At 38.2% G+C, this 16302-nt stretch overlaps 1 protein-coding gene across 1 annotated transcript in view; it reads right to left on the minus strand.

Moving 5' to 3' along the window:
- srp68 (signal recognition particle 68) overlaps window positions 1–16302 on the minus strand; it is a 96151-nt gene that overhangs the window by 72168 nt on the left and 7681 nt on the right. Inside the window, exon 5 of the mRNA XM_067459428.1 lies at window positions 12386–12468. Coding sequence (XP_067315529.1) covers window positions 12386–12468 — 83 coding nt within the window. The remainder of the gene's footprint in view (window positions 1–12385; window positions 12469–16302) is intronic.

The raw sequence follows: 16302 nt of genomic DNA on the forward strand, positions 1-16302 counted from the left end.
GTGCAGACACCAATACAGATGTAAAGTCATTGCACTGAGGATAGTAAAAGATGTTCTCTGTGCAAACATCTTTAACAGCGTAAAAAAATATTCTCAGACCCCACTGCTGGTTGAGCGGAATCCAGATTTATGCTGGAAAGCATAGCTTAAAAGCTATGCTTTCCAGCATAAATCCTTATGCTTATACGTTCCTTCCAGGGATGCAACAACTGATGATTCACCTGAGCGCAAATACACGGACTTACTGTCAGAGTGAACTTGATGTTGCAACAGAAACGATTGACTCTCTCTTTACTAGCACTTTAGACATAGTTGCTCCCCGGTGCTTAAAGAAGATTAAAGCAAATAATCCAACACCGTGGTACAACGAGCACACGCGGGCCCTTAAAACAGCAGCCAGAAAAATGGAGCGCAGCTGGAAGAAAACATAACTGGAAGTTTTTTGCTATTTGTGGAAAGAGAGCATGATTGCATATAGAAAGGCCATAAAAATTGCTAGATCTGCTTATTTCTCAACTCTTTTGGAAGAAAACAAACAACCCAAGGTATTTCGATACAGTGGCTAAATTAACAAAAAATAAAGCTTCAACTTCTGATGTTTGTAAACAACACAGCAGTAATGACTTTATGAACTTCTTTACTAGTAAGATTGATAATATTAGGAATAAAATTATAACCATGCAGCCGTCTACTACCTTATCACTTCAGACAGACCACTGTAGTGTCACTGAGGAAAAATTACACATTCACTGCTATAGGAGAAGAATTGGCTAAATCAAAGTCAACAACATGTATGCTTGACCCTATACCGGCTAGGCTACGAAAAGAGATGCTTCTAGAGGTCATAAATCCTCTGCTTACTATTATTAATTCATCCTTGACATTAGGATATGTACCGAAAACTTTTAAGTTGGCTATAATTAAACCACTTATTAAAAAAACACAACTTGATCCCAAAGAATTAGTCAATTACAGGCCAATCTCGAATCTACCGTTTCTAGGGTTGGGCATCGTTTTGATTTGAACGATTCTGATTCCGATTCCGATTCTTACTTTCGATTCCGGTTCTTTTCGATTCTCGATTCCGATTCTTTGAGGGGTGGAGTCAAAACATGTCACATCGATATTCAATGCTATTTTCAATACAACGGGGGAAAAACGCTGCATATACTGTCAATTTGATATTTTTTATATACATTTTTTTGTCTGTCTTTTGAAAGTCTAGGCAATCAAACATTTCTTCTGAAGAGATCACTTTATATGATAAAGCTTTTAAGCTTTTTCTCATATATAAACATTGATCAATTACTATTAAAATTCTCACAAATATTTGTTAACTCAATGTATTTTTTACAACGGGGTAATTGTGTTGCAATAGTTTACACACAGCACAAGTAAGCTTGATTTTGAATGGTAAATTGAATAAACAAAGATACATATTACAAAAAATAGCACAAATAAATACAAAAGAATAAAAGATATAAATGAAATAGACTGCTTTATTTTTTCAGGTAGGTCTAACATTCAGGTAAGAAACTGAATAAAAAAATGCAAAGTGGCTAAATAAATTTAAAATAACATTGGATAATGTTTTTGCAAAAAATTAAATAGTTTCATATAAAACCATTAAAGTTAGACAAGTTGATGAGTCAAGAGCAGTGTGATCGTTTGTCTTTTTGTAGTTTGACTTTAAATAACAAATGACTGCTGTCCCTTTAAGAACTGCGGCACTCATTGATCCTGAACACTGTTCCTGTTACTCATTCTTCATTTCTTCCTGAATTGTTTAAGACTGTGTTTACATACTGTTCAAAATGTGCACTGAGAATTTGTTTGAGTGTATTTGACCAATAATAAGCTGGAAAAAGAAGCGAATATTTGCACTTGTATGTCAGGGGCGGCTTTATTACGGTAGGCTATGTGTGGGTGTGCGCTTCAGATGTGAGCTTGAAATCTGCGGGGATTCGTAGAATTATATGCAATCCCGCGCGAAATTCAGACCGATCACACACACTAACACGCTGTCGTAAGGAAAAGTCCAGCAGAACGCGCGTCCGTCGTGTTCAGAGGGTTAACCGGGCTGAATGAGAATATGCGGCTGCGTGTCAACTCGCTGTCGGTCAGAGAGGAGAGGAGAGGAGAGCAGCTGGGATCGATTGTGTAGGCTGAGCAGGCTATCGTATCTTTTCAGATATTTCAGTATCGATATTTTTGACAACACTAGTTGCACTGTGCCGAACCAGGCTTTTAAAAGTGAAATAAATCCACACTTCAGAGCCGCTTACCGGGCTTCCATGACTAAAAGAACAAGCGGGCGCGCAAGCACCGGAAATCAGGTGGCCATGGAAACCAAAACTTGCGCGCTTGGAACCGAAGATCGGAACCGAAAATAAATTTTCTAAACGATTCCAATGGAATCGTTATTTTTTAAACGGTTCCAAGTTAGAACCGGTTCTCGATGCCCAACCCTAACCGTTTCTATCAAAAATACTAGAAAATGCAGTGTCTTCACAATTATGTTCCTTTTTAGAAAGAAATGGTATATGTGAGGATTTCCAGTCAGGATTTAGACCGTATCATAGTACTGAGACTGCTCTAATAAGAGTTACAAATGTTTTACTCTTATCTGATCGTGGTTGTATCTCTCTATTAGTGTTACTCAATCTTAGCGCTGCATTCGATCACAATATTCTTTTGAATAGACTCGAAAATGATGTTGGCTTTAGTGGAACTGCATTGGCATGGTTTAAATCTTACTTATCTGAACGTTATCAGTTTGTAGCAGTAAATGAAGAGATGTCACACCGATCACAAGTTCAGTATGGAGTACCGCAAGGCTGTGTTAGGACCGTTGCTTTTCACCCTGTATATGCTACCACTGGGAGATATCATTAGGAAGCATGGCGTTAGTTTTTCATTGTTATGCTGACGATAATCAGCTCTATATTTCCTCACGCCCTGACAAAACCTACCAATTCACAAGATTAACAGAATGCATAGCTGACATAAAAAATTGGATGAATAGTAATTTCCTGCAACTTAATTCAGATAAAACAGAATTTTTAATCATTGGACAGAAAAGCTCCCAAGTAGTAACCTAGAATACTTTCTAACACTTGATGACTGCTCTGTCAAGCCCTCGTCGTCAGTGGAGGAACCTGGAACCTGGGTGTGCTCTTTGATAACAATCTTTCGAAAGCCACGTTTCTACCATCTTAAAAATATATCTAAATTACGGCACACGCTTTCAATGCAAAATGCTGAACAGTTAGTACATGCGTTCATGAGCTCAAGGCTAGATTATTGTAATGCTCTACTGGGTGGTTGCCCTGCTCGCTTAAACACACTCCAGCTAGTCCAAAATGCAGCAGCTCGAGTTCTTACTAGAACCAGGAAGTATGATCATATTAGTCCAGTTCTGTCAACACTGCACTGTCTCCCTATTAAACATCTCATACATGTTAAAATCTTGCTTATTACTTACAAAGCACTAAATGGTTTAGCTCCCCAGTACTTAAGAGAGATTTTAACACATTATACTCCATCACGTCTATTGCGGTCTCAAAACTCTGGCCAGTTGATAATACCTAGAATATCTAAATCAACTGCAGGTGGTCGATCCTTTTCCTATTTTGCACCTAAACTCTGGAACAGTCTTCCTAGCATTGTTCGGGAAGCAGACACACTGCCAGTTTAAATCTAGACTAAAAACACATCTCTTTACTATGGCATACACATAGAACAATTAACTGATTGTTAGGCTGCATTAACTAGGTCAGCTGGAACCGGGAACACTTCCCATAACACCGGATGTACTCGTTACATCATAAAAAGAGTGGCATCTACGCTAATGTTAGTCTCTGTTTATCCCGAGGTTTATAAAGTTGACTCATTGATTGAGAAGAGCTTTGGTGAGAGAGGCAGGGCCGGCGCTCCGCACACGCACATCACGCTCTGCGCGTAGGGCACCAAGTGCTTGGGGGGGCACCAAAAAATCTGGGTCGTGAAAAAATCATGACAATAGGCTACTAGTATAAATGACAAATAAAATATTTCTAAAAGCATGTTAATATACAAAAGCAATACAAAAGTAATATAGGCCTAGACCAAATTAGTCGAGAAAAAGGTGAATCTCTGTGCCAGTCTCCCTCTGGTGCCCCCCCCCCCTTCCCCACCTCCCAGTGGTCTGTTCGATTATGCCTCAATCAATGTCAAATTTGGCAGACACCGACCTCAGACATGGCCTCGAAAAGGCACCAAGAGTCGGGGGCGGAAAAAAGAAAAAAGAAGAGACAGAAGAAGGATGATGCTCGCGGGTCGCTTGCAGGTAAGACAATAGCCACGTTTACATGCACGTTTTTGAAGTAAAAAGTGCTGGGACAAACGCTGTTAATATGAGAGGGTGTTGCCAAGCTGTCTGTGGCATTATGCCAACATTATCTTTAACTTCTAACGAAATAAAAAGTTTACCCCTCAGAAAAATTAACTTTCCTCTCAACATTATAACCTGGTGTGAGCGCGCCGCGGCGCGCACTCTTCAGTGGTGAAGGCGCGCGCTGTGTATCGCGTCATATAAGGACGCACACTCAAAAGTAATCGGGTCAGGTCGTTTACATGGTGAAACTTTTCGTTTGATCAGTTCATGAAAAGGTTTATCCCACCCCTCTCAAACCGATTACAATTTCATTCGGTTTGGGCATTTTTATTCCGATTGAGGTGTTTATATGGAGCATTTAAGTGGTCTGGCTGTCATCAGCATCAATGGGGACGTGGCTCAGAAACTGTCATATGATGACCTGATAGCTGATTTTGCAGCTAGGAAATGTAGGCGTGTGCCTCTGTAGGGCCTCTGACAACTGATGGTAGTGAAAATGTTTAATATACTTCTATAGAATACCAGAATGGTCTCTTTATAGAGATGTAGTCCCTCTGTTGAGTAATTTGTACTGTGCAGTTATGCATGGTTATTTGCAGTTTAAAATGTGCACTTTAAAATTCATACTTCGTAAAATTCATACACTTATACTGTTATTTGCACTAAACTTTTTTTGCACTTTTAACTTTGTGTTTACATTGTTCAGTTCCAATTATTCATTTTGCATTTTGGAAGTAAAGAGAACCTAACTAAGAAATTCTGAATGGTAGTTATTTCTTTGGTTGGTTGGTTGGTTGGGGGGTGGGGTGGGTGGTGGGGGCACCACCAAGCATTTGTGCTTAGGGCACCCAAATGGCTAGCGCCGGCCCTGGAGAGAGGTAAAGAAAAACCCAAAGACCACTGTGGCTGAGCTCCAGAGATGCAGTTGGGAGATGGGAGAAAGTTGTAGAAAGTCAACAATCACTGCAGCCCTCCACCAGTCGGGGCTCCATGGCAGAGTGGCCGGAAGCTTCTCCTCAGTGCAAGACACATGAAAGTTTGCTAAAAAAATAAATAAAATTAAAACACCTGAAGGACTCCAAGATGGTGAGAAATAACAGGGTATATACAGCAATCCTTAAGTTAAATTTACTACTTTTTAATACCTTTTTTACTACCTTCAGAATATTTTTAAAACCATCACGACACTGAATTGCAAGTGTTAATCAGCGACCTTTCTATTATTTACACAGATTTTGACATATATAACATACAAAAAAGTAGGGATGCACCGATACCACTTTTTTGGAAAACGAGTACAAGTACGAGTACTTGCATTTCAGTACTCGCCGATACCGATACAGAGTACTTAAAAGAAAACATGATTTAAATTTACAGGTAACAGCTTTACTTTAAAAACAAGGGACTAGTTTGGAATTAAGAACATTTATTTAAAATGAAAAGCATGTTGTATGCAACATATTACAGAATAAATAATTATTTAAAAAAAATTAAACAGTGACAGTGCAACTCAAGTATTTTTTTCATAAAAGTATATAAATTCTGCGGAATTGTTTCGCATGTAATATGGCTTGTTGCAGCGTGAAACTCTCGTCTATCCACTGGGAGGTTGGGCTAATTAGTGACACGGGGCTACTCGATGATTGCCTGTGTTATTTTCACAGCACGTGGATTGTCTCTGGACATTTTCTCTCGTCTTGCAAGAGTTTGCTGATGTGTGGGTTGTGTTGGTTTAGAAGCGTGGGTAAACTCTTTGTACTCATTACTTTGTACTAAATGCACTACCTTTTGAGCCTCCTCTGGACAATTTCGCTGAGCACAATTTGCAGTCCGCCTTTGTTTTGTCGTATTCATGCACTTTGAAATAGTTCCACACTGCTGACGTATCTCGTCTCGTCTTCTCCCCGCTCTGAGCTGTAGCCGGGCCTGTGATTAACCCCTTACACGCCGCTCAAGCATAGACATTTCTCAGACCATGGTATCGTCCCCGGTATCGGGGGACTTTTAACGAGTACGAGTACTTTCGAAAATGTGGTATCGAGGCCGATACCAGATACCGGTAACGGTGCATCCCTACAAAAAAGAATAGATTTAGAATCGACACCAGGAGGAAATCCGATATAAGTCATCATTCAGACACAGTAAAATAGATCTCAACATTCACAAAGGTTGGTTAAGGAGAAGCATTACTGCATACACATTTGATTTCAATTAATAATTGGTAATTCAGCAATTCAATTATTTAGTTTTTTTTCCAATAACAAAACCTGAGCCAAATATTACATTTCTATAGCTGTGATAAGTTGTTGAACATTTTTTTCTGTGATTAATTGCAATTAATCGCAATAAAAAAAATGTTTTGTAGGTTTTTAGTATATTTTTTTATATAATAATTTCACTGTTAATCAAATTAATGTAGAAACAACATAAAGACAGTATATTTTAAATACTTGTTTAAATGGCATCTTTTTATGAATGATTTTTTTATTACTGATATTAATACAGCTACTTTTTTTACATTTATTATTAGGCTTCAAAAATATAACAGTTTTTAATTTAAGTAAACTTAAAACAATGCTAACATAAACCCATAATAATTGTCATGTTTACTCCTGCCCTTCCTGTCTTAACAGTTAGAAAATATACAGATATTTAATAAAGGTATCAAAGTTATATGCAGTCTGCACTGCATAAACTATAAATGAAATAGTTAATCCTTATTAAAGCTACAAAAGTTATTTAGTCAAGAGCAGCGAGTCATTTTCTCTGCTCCCTTTGTTCTTTAACTTACTGACAGGAAGCTTTATTGGCTGCTGTCCCTTTAAGAGCAGACAGCCACGCGGATCTCAGTTTATATAACGTCTATGGATCGCGCCTCATTCTCTCACAACTCTTTTTGTTCATTTTAGACTTTCTATAAATCATTTAAGATTGCTCTTATGAGGATAGTCGTTGAAGATATGCCTTGAAGCAAGTCTAAAATAAAACATAAGCCAGCCACTTCTGTTGAGCGCGCAGTGCTCTGAGATGATGCCGAACGATCACTGAATATGACGTCAGCATCAAACATACGTTGAGACGGAGACGTAAGATCTTTGATTATGTGCCCAGATATGCTAAAGCCCATATTTAAACGAACTAACGCGAACGCGGATAGAATTTCAATCAGAATAGGACACCTGACAGTCTGAAAAAATAATACCTAATTTGGAAAAAAATAATACCTCTGAGACCACATTTAACACTTTTAATGGCCTTAAATTTGACAATTTTGATTTATCACTTTTTAATACTTTTTAAAACCCCGCGGACACCCTGAATAAGATTCTCTGGTCTGATGAGACCAATATATAGAACATTTTGGCCTTAATTCTAAGAGGGGTATGTGGAAAAAAATATCACCTGTCCAATGCAGTCCCAACAGTGAAGCATGGTGTGGGGGTGTTTTTCAGCTGGTTGCAACAGGACGACTGGTTGCAATCGAGGGAAGAAGAATGTGGCCAAGTACAGGGATATCCTGGACAAAAACCTTCTCCAGACTGCGCAAGACCTCAGACTGAGCTGAAGGTTCACCTTCCAACAAGACAATGACCCTGAGTACACAGCTAAAATAACGATGGAGTGGCTTCACAACAACTCAGTGACTGTTCTTGAATGGCCCAGCAAGAGCCTTGACTTAAACCCAATTGAGCATTTCTGGAGACACCTGAAAATGGCCATCCACCAACGTTTACCATCCAACCTGACAGAACTGGATAGGATCTGCAAGGATCCCCAAATCCTGGTGTGAAAAACTTGTTGCATCTTTTCCAAAAAGACTCATGGCTCTATTAGATCAAAAGGGTGCTTCTACCAAATACTGAGAAAAGGGTCTGAATACTTAGGTGATATTTCAGTTTTTCTTTTTTAATAAATCTGCCAAAATGTCAACAATTCTGTGTTTTTCTCTCAATATAGGGTGCTGTGTGTACATTAATGAGAAAAAAAAAAAAGATTTTAGCAAACGGCTGCAATATAATAGTGAAAACTATAAGGGGGTCTGAATACTTTCTGTACCCACTGTATAAATATTGCATGCGTCATCAGATTTGTGAAGAACACAAGAGAACTAAACTCAAGATCTGTTTTATTGTAGAGAATCTTGATACCCCTAATGTGAATGATCATCCATTTTATTTATAACTAGTTATAGCACAAAATAAACATGAATGAACAAAGGTATGTTGTAAGAAAAAAGTACAACCTAAAGGGGTGGTAAAACATTCTTTCGAAGGTTTATTTGTGTTTGTGGGTTGCACTGTAACGTGTTCATGCTTTGTTTTAAAAAAACAACTCCATTATTGTTCATATATTTTACCTACACTGCTATGTTCCTCCTTGTAAAAACCCGGTCCCTCAAAAATATGCAATGGGCTCAGATTGGTTAGCTGGCCCAGCTGTGCTCTGATTCGCTAACCGCCTAGTTCACATGTTTGATGATCGGTAAATTATCACAGGCTGTGGGCAGGGTGCCACCATTATATAGTTTCAACACTGACAGGGGAGTCGGAGCCTGCTGGATTTACAACACAAGATTATCCACTTCACCTGATATATGTAATGTGACTATGTGAGGGAAAAGGGTCGAAAATGGTTGTGTTAGTTGATCGGTAAAGTCATCACAGGCTGTGGAAGTCCACGCCGCCATTATATGTTTAAACGTTGACGGAGCCTGCTGGATTTACAACACAAGATCATCCACTTCTCCTGATATAGGGTGAATTCAATGTGATTGGGATACTTTTTGGTATTAAGGTGACTTGGGAAAAGTGACACTAAGCTCAGTCAGTCTCACTCAGTCTCTGGCCCAGCACCAGATCAACGTTTTTTAAAAGTCGGAATTGCTCCATCTTTCTGGACAAGCCGTTGTGCAGAGATGGGGACTCCAGTTTGAGATTCGGACTTGAGTGCGACTTCAGTCGCACACACAGTGACTTCAGACTCGACTTGAGACTCGTCCTTGGAAGACTTCAGACTCGACTCAAACTCGAGCTGCGGGACTCGTGAACAATGTTTATTTTTAGTAGGGCAGTCAAAATTAACGCGCTAATAATGCGTTAAAGCAAATTCATTTTAACGGCACTTATTTTATTAACGCAGTGCGCATTTTCTGTTTGATCTGTGGCCCATAGTTGGAGAAATAGAGATCAGCCATAGACCTAGGCTAGTAATGAAGCAGCAGCAAACATTAACAGGGAAAGAACAGGGTTAACAATAACATTACTCTGAAACAAGTGCAGTTATAGCCTACATAAGATACAATATTTTCTACTTAACTTTTATTAGACTCCAGATCGAAAAGTGCGTTTTCACTGAGCGCATTCTCTGCCATCCGAGCGCGATGCACTGAAGCTCACTCTCTCTCATGTCTGAGGTAAATCATTAACACCATCACAGCTTACAATACATGTGTTTTATTGAACTAAATACATAAAATCGACTAAAATGAATACGCAGGTTAGTTTTCTGAACAAGTTTTCTGAACAAGAGAGCTCCCGAGTCAGTGTTACTCACACTGTTCGCGTGAATCGCGGCCCAGTTCGGCGCACAGACACACACATACCGGCAGTTCAGTGGGGAAACGCGCAGCTCTTAAAGGGGCCACGGATGGATGGATGGTACGGCCTGGATGGATCGCCGTACATGATGCAACACTTAAGAGACTTATTATAATAAAGAGACTTGAGACTTGAATTGGACTTGAGCCCAGAGACTTGAGACTTGACTTGGACTCTAGCTCAGAGACTTGAGACTTGACTTGGACTCTAGCTTAGAGACTTGTGTGCATCTCTGCCGTTGTGCAAATCCTGCACTGAACTTGCAACGATTGTGAGCTTTCCTCGGTAAAAATGTGCAGCACAGAGAGAAAGATTTGGGTAATAATTATGAGGGACTGAATTAAAAATAAACTTTAACCATTGATCCCTAACTCCCCCGTCCCTAGGAAGGCTGAACAAAGTGAACCTGCAATCTGGATGAAAATAACAGCATTTTGTTAGCACTGCACAACCGACAGCACTCCAGCCTACTATTCCACAGCAATAATAAAAAAAAAAGGCCTCACCCCCTCTTATTTAATATTCTCGGAGGAGGGTTTTATGTAAATACCCTGGAGGAACGTTTATCCTGGAGGAAAAGGCTGTAGTTCCCTACCGGCCGTTTGCTGTAGTCCTTAAAAATTGCAACATTACAAACTAACTAAAGTTAGAAAAGTGAAATCATGTTTTACCACCCCTTTAAATGTATCATGCAGTAGCCAGACATCAATAAAACTTCTATCAATTTCCTAGTTTTTACAAATATTGTTGATTATTGACGGTTAAAATGTTGTAATTGACATTGGGTCACTTGTGAGATATCATCAAAACAGATTTTATCAAGAATATCAGAAGTCAATGCAAAGACTTTTTTTTTTTTACTAACTGTGCAACTGAATCTTGTCACACTAGCGGAAAAATCTGAGTTCTTTATTTTGCTCTCAAAGTGCACCAGATTGGTAGACTGGGTAAACCCAGCCTAAACTGCCAGCGATTTGATTCACCCTGCAACTCAGTCTGGAAACCTGTACATACATTTCTAGTGCTTCTACTACTTCTATTCTTTTGCAGGAACCAATCACAGACTGGCTTATCCACCTGGCTCCCTATTGGCGGGTTTAACACAATGACGGCGAGAGAAGCGATGGGTCGTTGCCCGTTGGTCACAGCTCGTCGTCTGATTGGTTGAAGAACTATCCAATTGTATACAGTCATTTGAATTATGCTTATCGATCACGCCTCGTGCAGTAGAACATACATAGCATACTCCCCAGAACAATGTTCAATCTTAAATTGAGCTTGGTCTGGTGATAACCAGACTAGAGGTCTTCAAGGGTCCAAAAATTCGTAAAAAAGCTGGACCCGGACCCGTGCAGATCCGAGAATGTCAAAAATGTAGTACCCGGAACCGACATGGACCCATCTATTATTTGATAGCTAGAACCGAACCCGGCGGGAAGACAGATCCGACTGGACCTAGCTATCGCATAATCCACTATAAACTGCTCTTAACATGTTAAGCTAATAAATAAGTTGCGAAAAATAACTGTCTCAGCCTACCTAGCATTATAGCGGTCGTCTCCCTTCCTTGTACCTGATTGTGATGTATTACAATATCCCTCTTGTGTTCAAAGCATGCTTGATTCACTCATTTCAGCTGTAAAAGTCCATTTTATGTCATGGTGATCGATTTATGCGTCTTTGTAGATTTGCATTTCGACTCGAGTTAACTCGCATAATAACTTTGACTGTTTGCCCTTTTGAACTAATAACTATTGCTCGTTCAGTGCCGTTGACGTTAGCATTATTTGCCATAATCTGGGAGCCGAGTCTGACTACGAGAACGTTAAGATTAAACAAGGCGGTTCATTCATATTAGTTTTACAGTCACAGCGGAAGCTCGGGTTGCCATAGAAACATGACGTGCTTGAGACTGCACTCGCGATGGAGCGACCTGAAATATGAGCTTTTTTACGCAATTTGAGCGTCACAGAAAACATTTGTGACAGTTCATTTGAGGTCTTTGAAATATATTGTTGAGTACATTATTACCTTGCGCATGCATTAAATCAGCCCGCTTTCTAAACGGCTGAGCGAGAGCAAAAGAGAAAGAGCTCGTGTTTTTTTTCCTTTTCTAAACCTTATTTCCCGGCCCATACTTTTCTTATCCTAATTTAGCAATTTGCAAGTTACACAAAACACACAAGCCGTGCTGAATCTCACGGCCAGGTGTTCTCTGAGTCTGATTGACGTATTAAAAAACTGTGCAAAAAGACAGACAATACCTCATTATAAAAGGTAAAAGGAAAGAAAAGTGTTACAACTTTGTCAATAAGTAGACATGATCATTCAATAATGGTGTTCACATATGTCTGCAGTGCAACAAATTCATAACAAACAATAATAAATAATGAGAATTTAAGGAAGCACTAACTTGCACTTGTTAAAGGCCTCCATTGCAGATTTCCATTCCTGCAGTTCAAACTGAACCATTCCAGAAAGATAAGCAGTGTAAGCCTGCGTGAAAACATCAAAAACACTTCAACATTCAAACTTCAAACAGCAAAACAGACCTCAACTAAGTCAACAGTGAGATGACTATAGCAACTGTTAGTGATGGTAGGGCTGCACGATTAATCATATTTTAATCACCACAACATTTTTCTTTGGGATTTGCATTATCGAGCTTAATGCAATAACGAGCTTAACTAGTAGTCATGCTTGTGGTTGCCAGAAGCAAAGAGCTTAAATCCCCTTATACTTGTCTGCTCCATGCACAAGCACTGACAGCGAGAGACTGTTTAGAGCTGCAACTCATGTCATCGATGAGAAGAGGCATTTCAAAGTGCATTTCACATGCACTTTCATGTGAAAAAGCAGAGAAGCTACTTTTCATAAAGAAGATAAACCTGCCACTTTTCCTGAAGAAGTAGGCTAAGTAGGCTTATGTCTAGGACAGTTATTTCACTATTCAATGCACATTTGTTGTTGTAGACATACAGAGTTACATTCTTTCAGCAATCAGTTATAGGCCTAACATAGGCTATTCAAGAAAAGGGGCTTCAAAGATGGCCAAATAAAAATATATTTTTTATTTTACTAATTTCTTTATTTTAAGTGATATTGTGCTTTGTTTGTATAATATCAAATAAAAAAAATGTTCAGTGTTAAATAAATATTTTGAAATTGTATTTGTTATTTGATTTAATTCTCTGAAAAGCAACACAAAATAGTAAAAAAAACAAATTTTTACTATTTAATTATTGTAATGGTGAAAAAATTGGCAAAATGCTAAACACCGCGTTCGGTATTCGGCCAAGCATTTCTTTATTATTCGGCTTCGTCCAAGAATTTTAAGATACCCGTCTTATTTTCTCATATATTTAGCATTGCTCTTTAATAAAGAAAAAATAAATTATTATTAGAGGTCGACCGATGCATCAGTTTAGCCAATTAATCTGCAAAAATCAATGCCGATAGTTTTTTCCGGTTTGCATCCGTTGCCGAGCAGCTGAGAAGTAGGGATGGGTACCGAAAAAAGGTATTAAACGGGCCCCGGGGTGAATTTTGAAAGACTGTTGTATCGATAAGCTCGGACGTTATCGATTCTGCTGTGGGTACTTTTGAAAAAACACATGACGAGAGCTAGCTATATATATATATATATATATATATATATATATATATATATATAAAGAGGCAGAGACGGATCCTGACCAAGTACAGGCTTAGTGAGCACAGTCTGGCCATCGAGACGGGCAGGCACAGAAAGAGCTGGTTACCCAGAGAGCAAAGGGTGTGTGTTCACTGTAGGACAGGACAGATCGAGACAGAGACCACTCTCCTTCACTGTAACATACATTTCTATAAGAGACCTCTACATTAATAAATTTAATACAAGTTATACTGTATTGTAATATTTTCTTTATTATTATTTATGTTAATGTGTATTATTTATGTTATTAATATTGTATTTTTACATTCATGCCAATAAAGCAATCAGAGAGAGAGAGAGAGAATGAGAGAGAATGAGAGAGAATGAGAGAGAATGAGAGAGAATGAGAGAGAATGAGAGAGAATGAGAGAGAATGAGAGAGAATGAGAGAGAATGAGAGAGAATGAGAGAGAATGAGAGAGAATGAGAGAGAATGAGAGAGAATGAGAGAGAATGAGAGAGAGAAGCCTGGTTACACTTTAGATCTGTGATAGTCTGATTTTATTTTAGATTTTGGCTTCCAAAAATTATAATAACATTTATGTTCAGCGCAACTTAATTCCCTTTGCAGCAACGCTGTCATTTCTCCATAAAACTCACGTTTTATAATAAAAAAAAAAAGAGCGATTAAAAGCACAAAAATGTGCGCAAGAGATTGTTCCCAAGTCGGCGCGCGCTCCGAAACAGCCCGCAACGAGACGAGCAAATTACACTTTCGGTTTCACACTCGCGTCTAAACGATCAAATGTACACAAACATCTATGTCAAAATGACCGACTTGGAGAGTCTCTTAAACACAGTTTGTGTCTAAAATGGACGTAGTTATTATGGATATAGTTGGGAGAAAAATGTATCTGTTGTATCAGAAAATGTGTCAGTATCATTATCAGTCGCCTATAGATCTGCACATCTGTCTTAAAGAGGCAGCAGTGTAAATATACATGCTGACGAATTACTGCAAATTAAACAACCAAATGCAAAGAGAAAATCACTCACAGCTCTTGAATGAATAACTTCAGCTTTAATAAGCATTAATTTATGCTATCTATGATAAACTATGCACTGTTATTTTACATTTGATTACTAGAATTCTTCCTGAAATGAAAGCACTGTGTAGGCCTATATAATGTGTATCTTTGTTAATTGTGTGTGTGTGTGTATATTATATATATATATATATATATATATATATATATATATATATATATATATATATATATATATATATATATATATATATATATATATATATATATATATATATATATATATATATTAGGGCCGGGACTCGATTAAAAAAATTAATCTAATTAATTAGAGGCTTTGTAATTAATTAATCGAAATTAATCGCATTTTAATCGCATATAAATATTTGACCTGAGAACAATGAGAAGTAATTTTTCACATATATTTTTAGTATACCATTGAATAATGACTGAATAGCTTAATCAACAAAATATTGTTTATTTATTTCAGTCCAGCAGACCAGCGCAATGTTTGCCATTAAGTGTAGCAAAAGCATATTTGTGATATTTGAGGCTCGATGTGCTGCGGTGATACGCTAATTCCTTGTTGTATAAACTTAGCTTGCACACAACCCTGCTCTTGACGACGCTTCCATCCTTTCGTTTTTTAAAACAAAATTTCCCATCCACGGGGCCGAGCAAAGCGGTCTCATCAGCTTCTTCGTTCATGTTCACTCATGCCCTGCGTCTCAATCAGCTCTCTAATTCCCTAGTCAGGGCACTGATCAGGACATAAGTCAATGGGCTTGACTCCCTGATCAGTGCCCTGACTACTGAACTAGGGAGCTGATTGAGACGCACCCAAGGTTTGTTGTCTTGACTCCGGAGCGCTAGTTGGTGTTCCAGTATAATCGGTCCGTCGAAACTGATTCATTGAAAAACGTTCCGCGGTGCAAAAATAAATGCGGTTAAATTTTTTTATTTTTTTGCGTAATTAATTAACGCGTTAAAGTCACGTAATTAATTAATCTTAATTAACGCGTTAAAGTCCCGGCCCTAATATATATATTTCTTCACAGCACGCTGCACAGAGTGCGCTGAAACATCAGATGCGCGTTTAAAACACTGAAAGGGAAATGGTATGAATACAGAACACTTCAGTGTATGCCAAGTCATTATAAAGTAATTGATTTGTTGACTAGACGCTTTAGCAGGGAAAGAACAGCAATATGTATAAGACTGGGGTGTTAACCGTTTTACCACGGTCACGTGATGCCTACCGCGGGTCTGTGATCATCACCGCCTTCACCGCAAAAAAACAAACAAAAAAAAAGGTTTACATTCCAGCCTTCATATTTTTTGCTAGAAAAACTAGCATGTTCACTTTTTGATTAGTTTTATTTGTATAAAAAGATATAATTTACTATAGGCTACTCTGTATTTTATCTCTTTACATAAATACTATTTTCTACTTAAAAACTTTTTTATTAAAAATTTTGTTATTTTACTAACCCAAATAAGGACTCATCCGCTATGTTTCGTGAGGGAAAAAAAGTTGCTTTCTTCCACTTACAAGGAGTTTTTTATATCTACTTTCATACTACGAGCACTTTTTATATCTACTTTCATACTGTTTTCTACTTAAAACTATAATTTCGAACTATAATATTG

This window comes from Pseudorasbora parva, chromosome 12 (assembly GCF_024679245.1).
Source record: "Pseudorasbora parva isolate DD20220531a chromosome 12, ASM2467924v1, whole genome shotgun sequence".
Taxonomy (NCBI): Eukaryota; Metazoa; Chordata; class Actinopteri; order Cypriniformes; family Gobionidae; genus Pseudorasbora; species Pseudorasbora parva.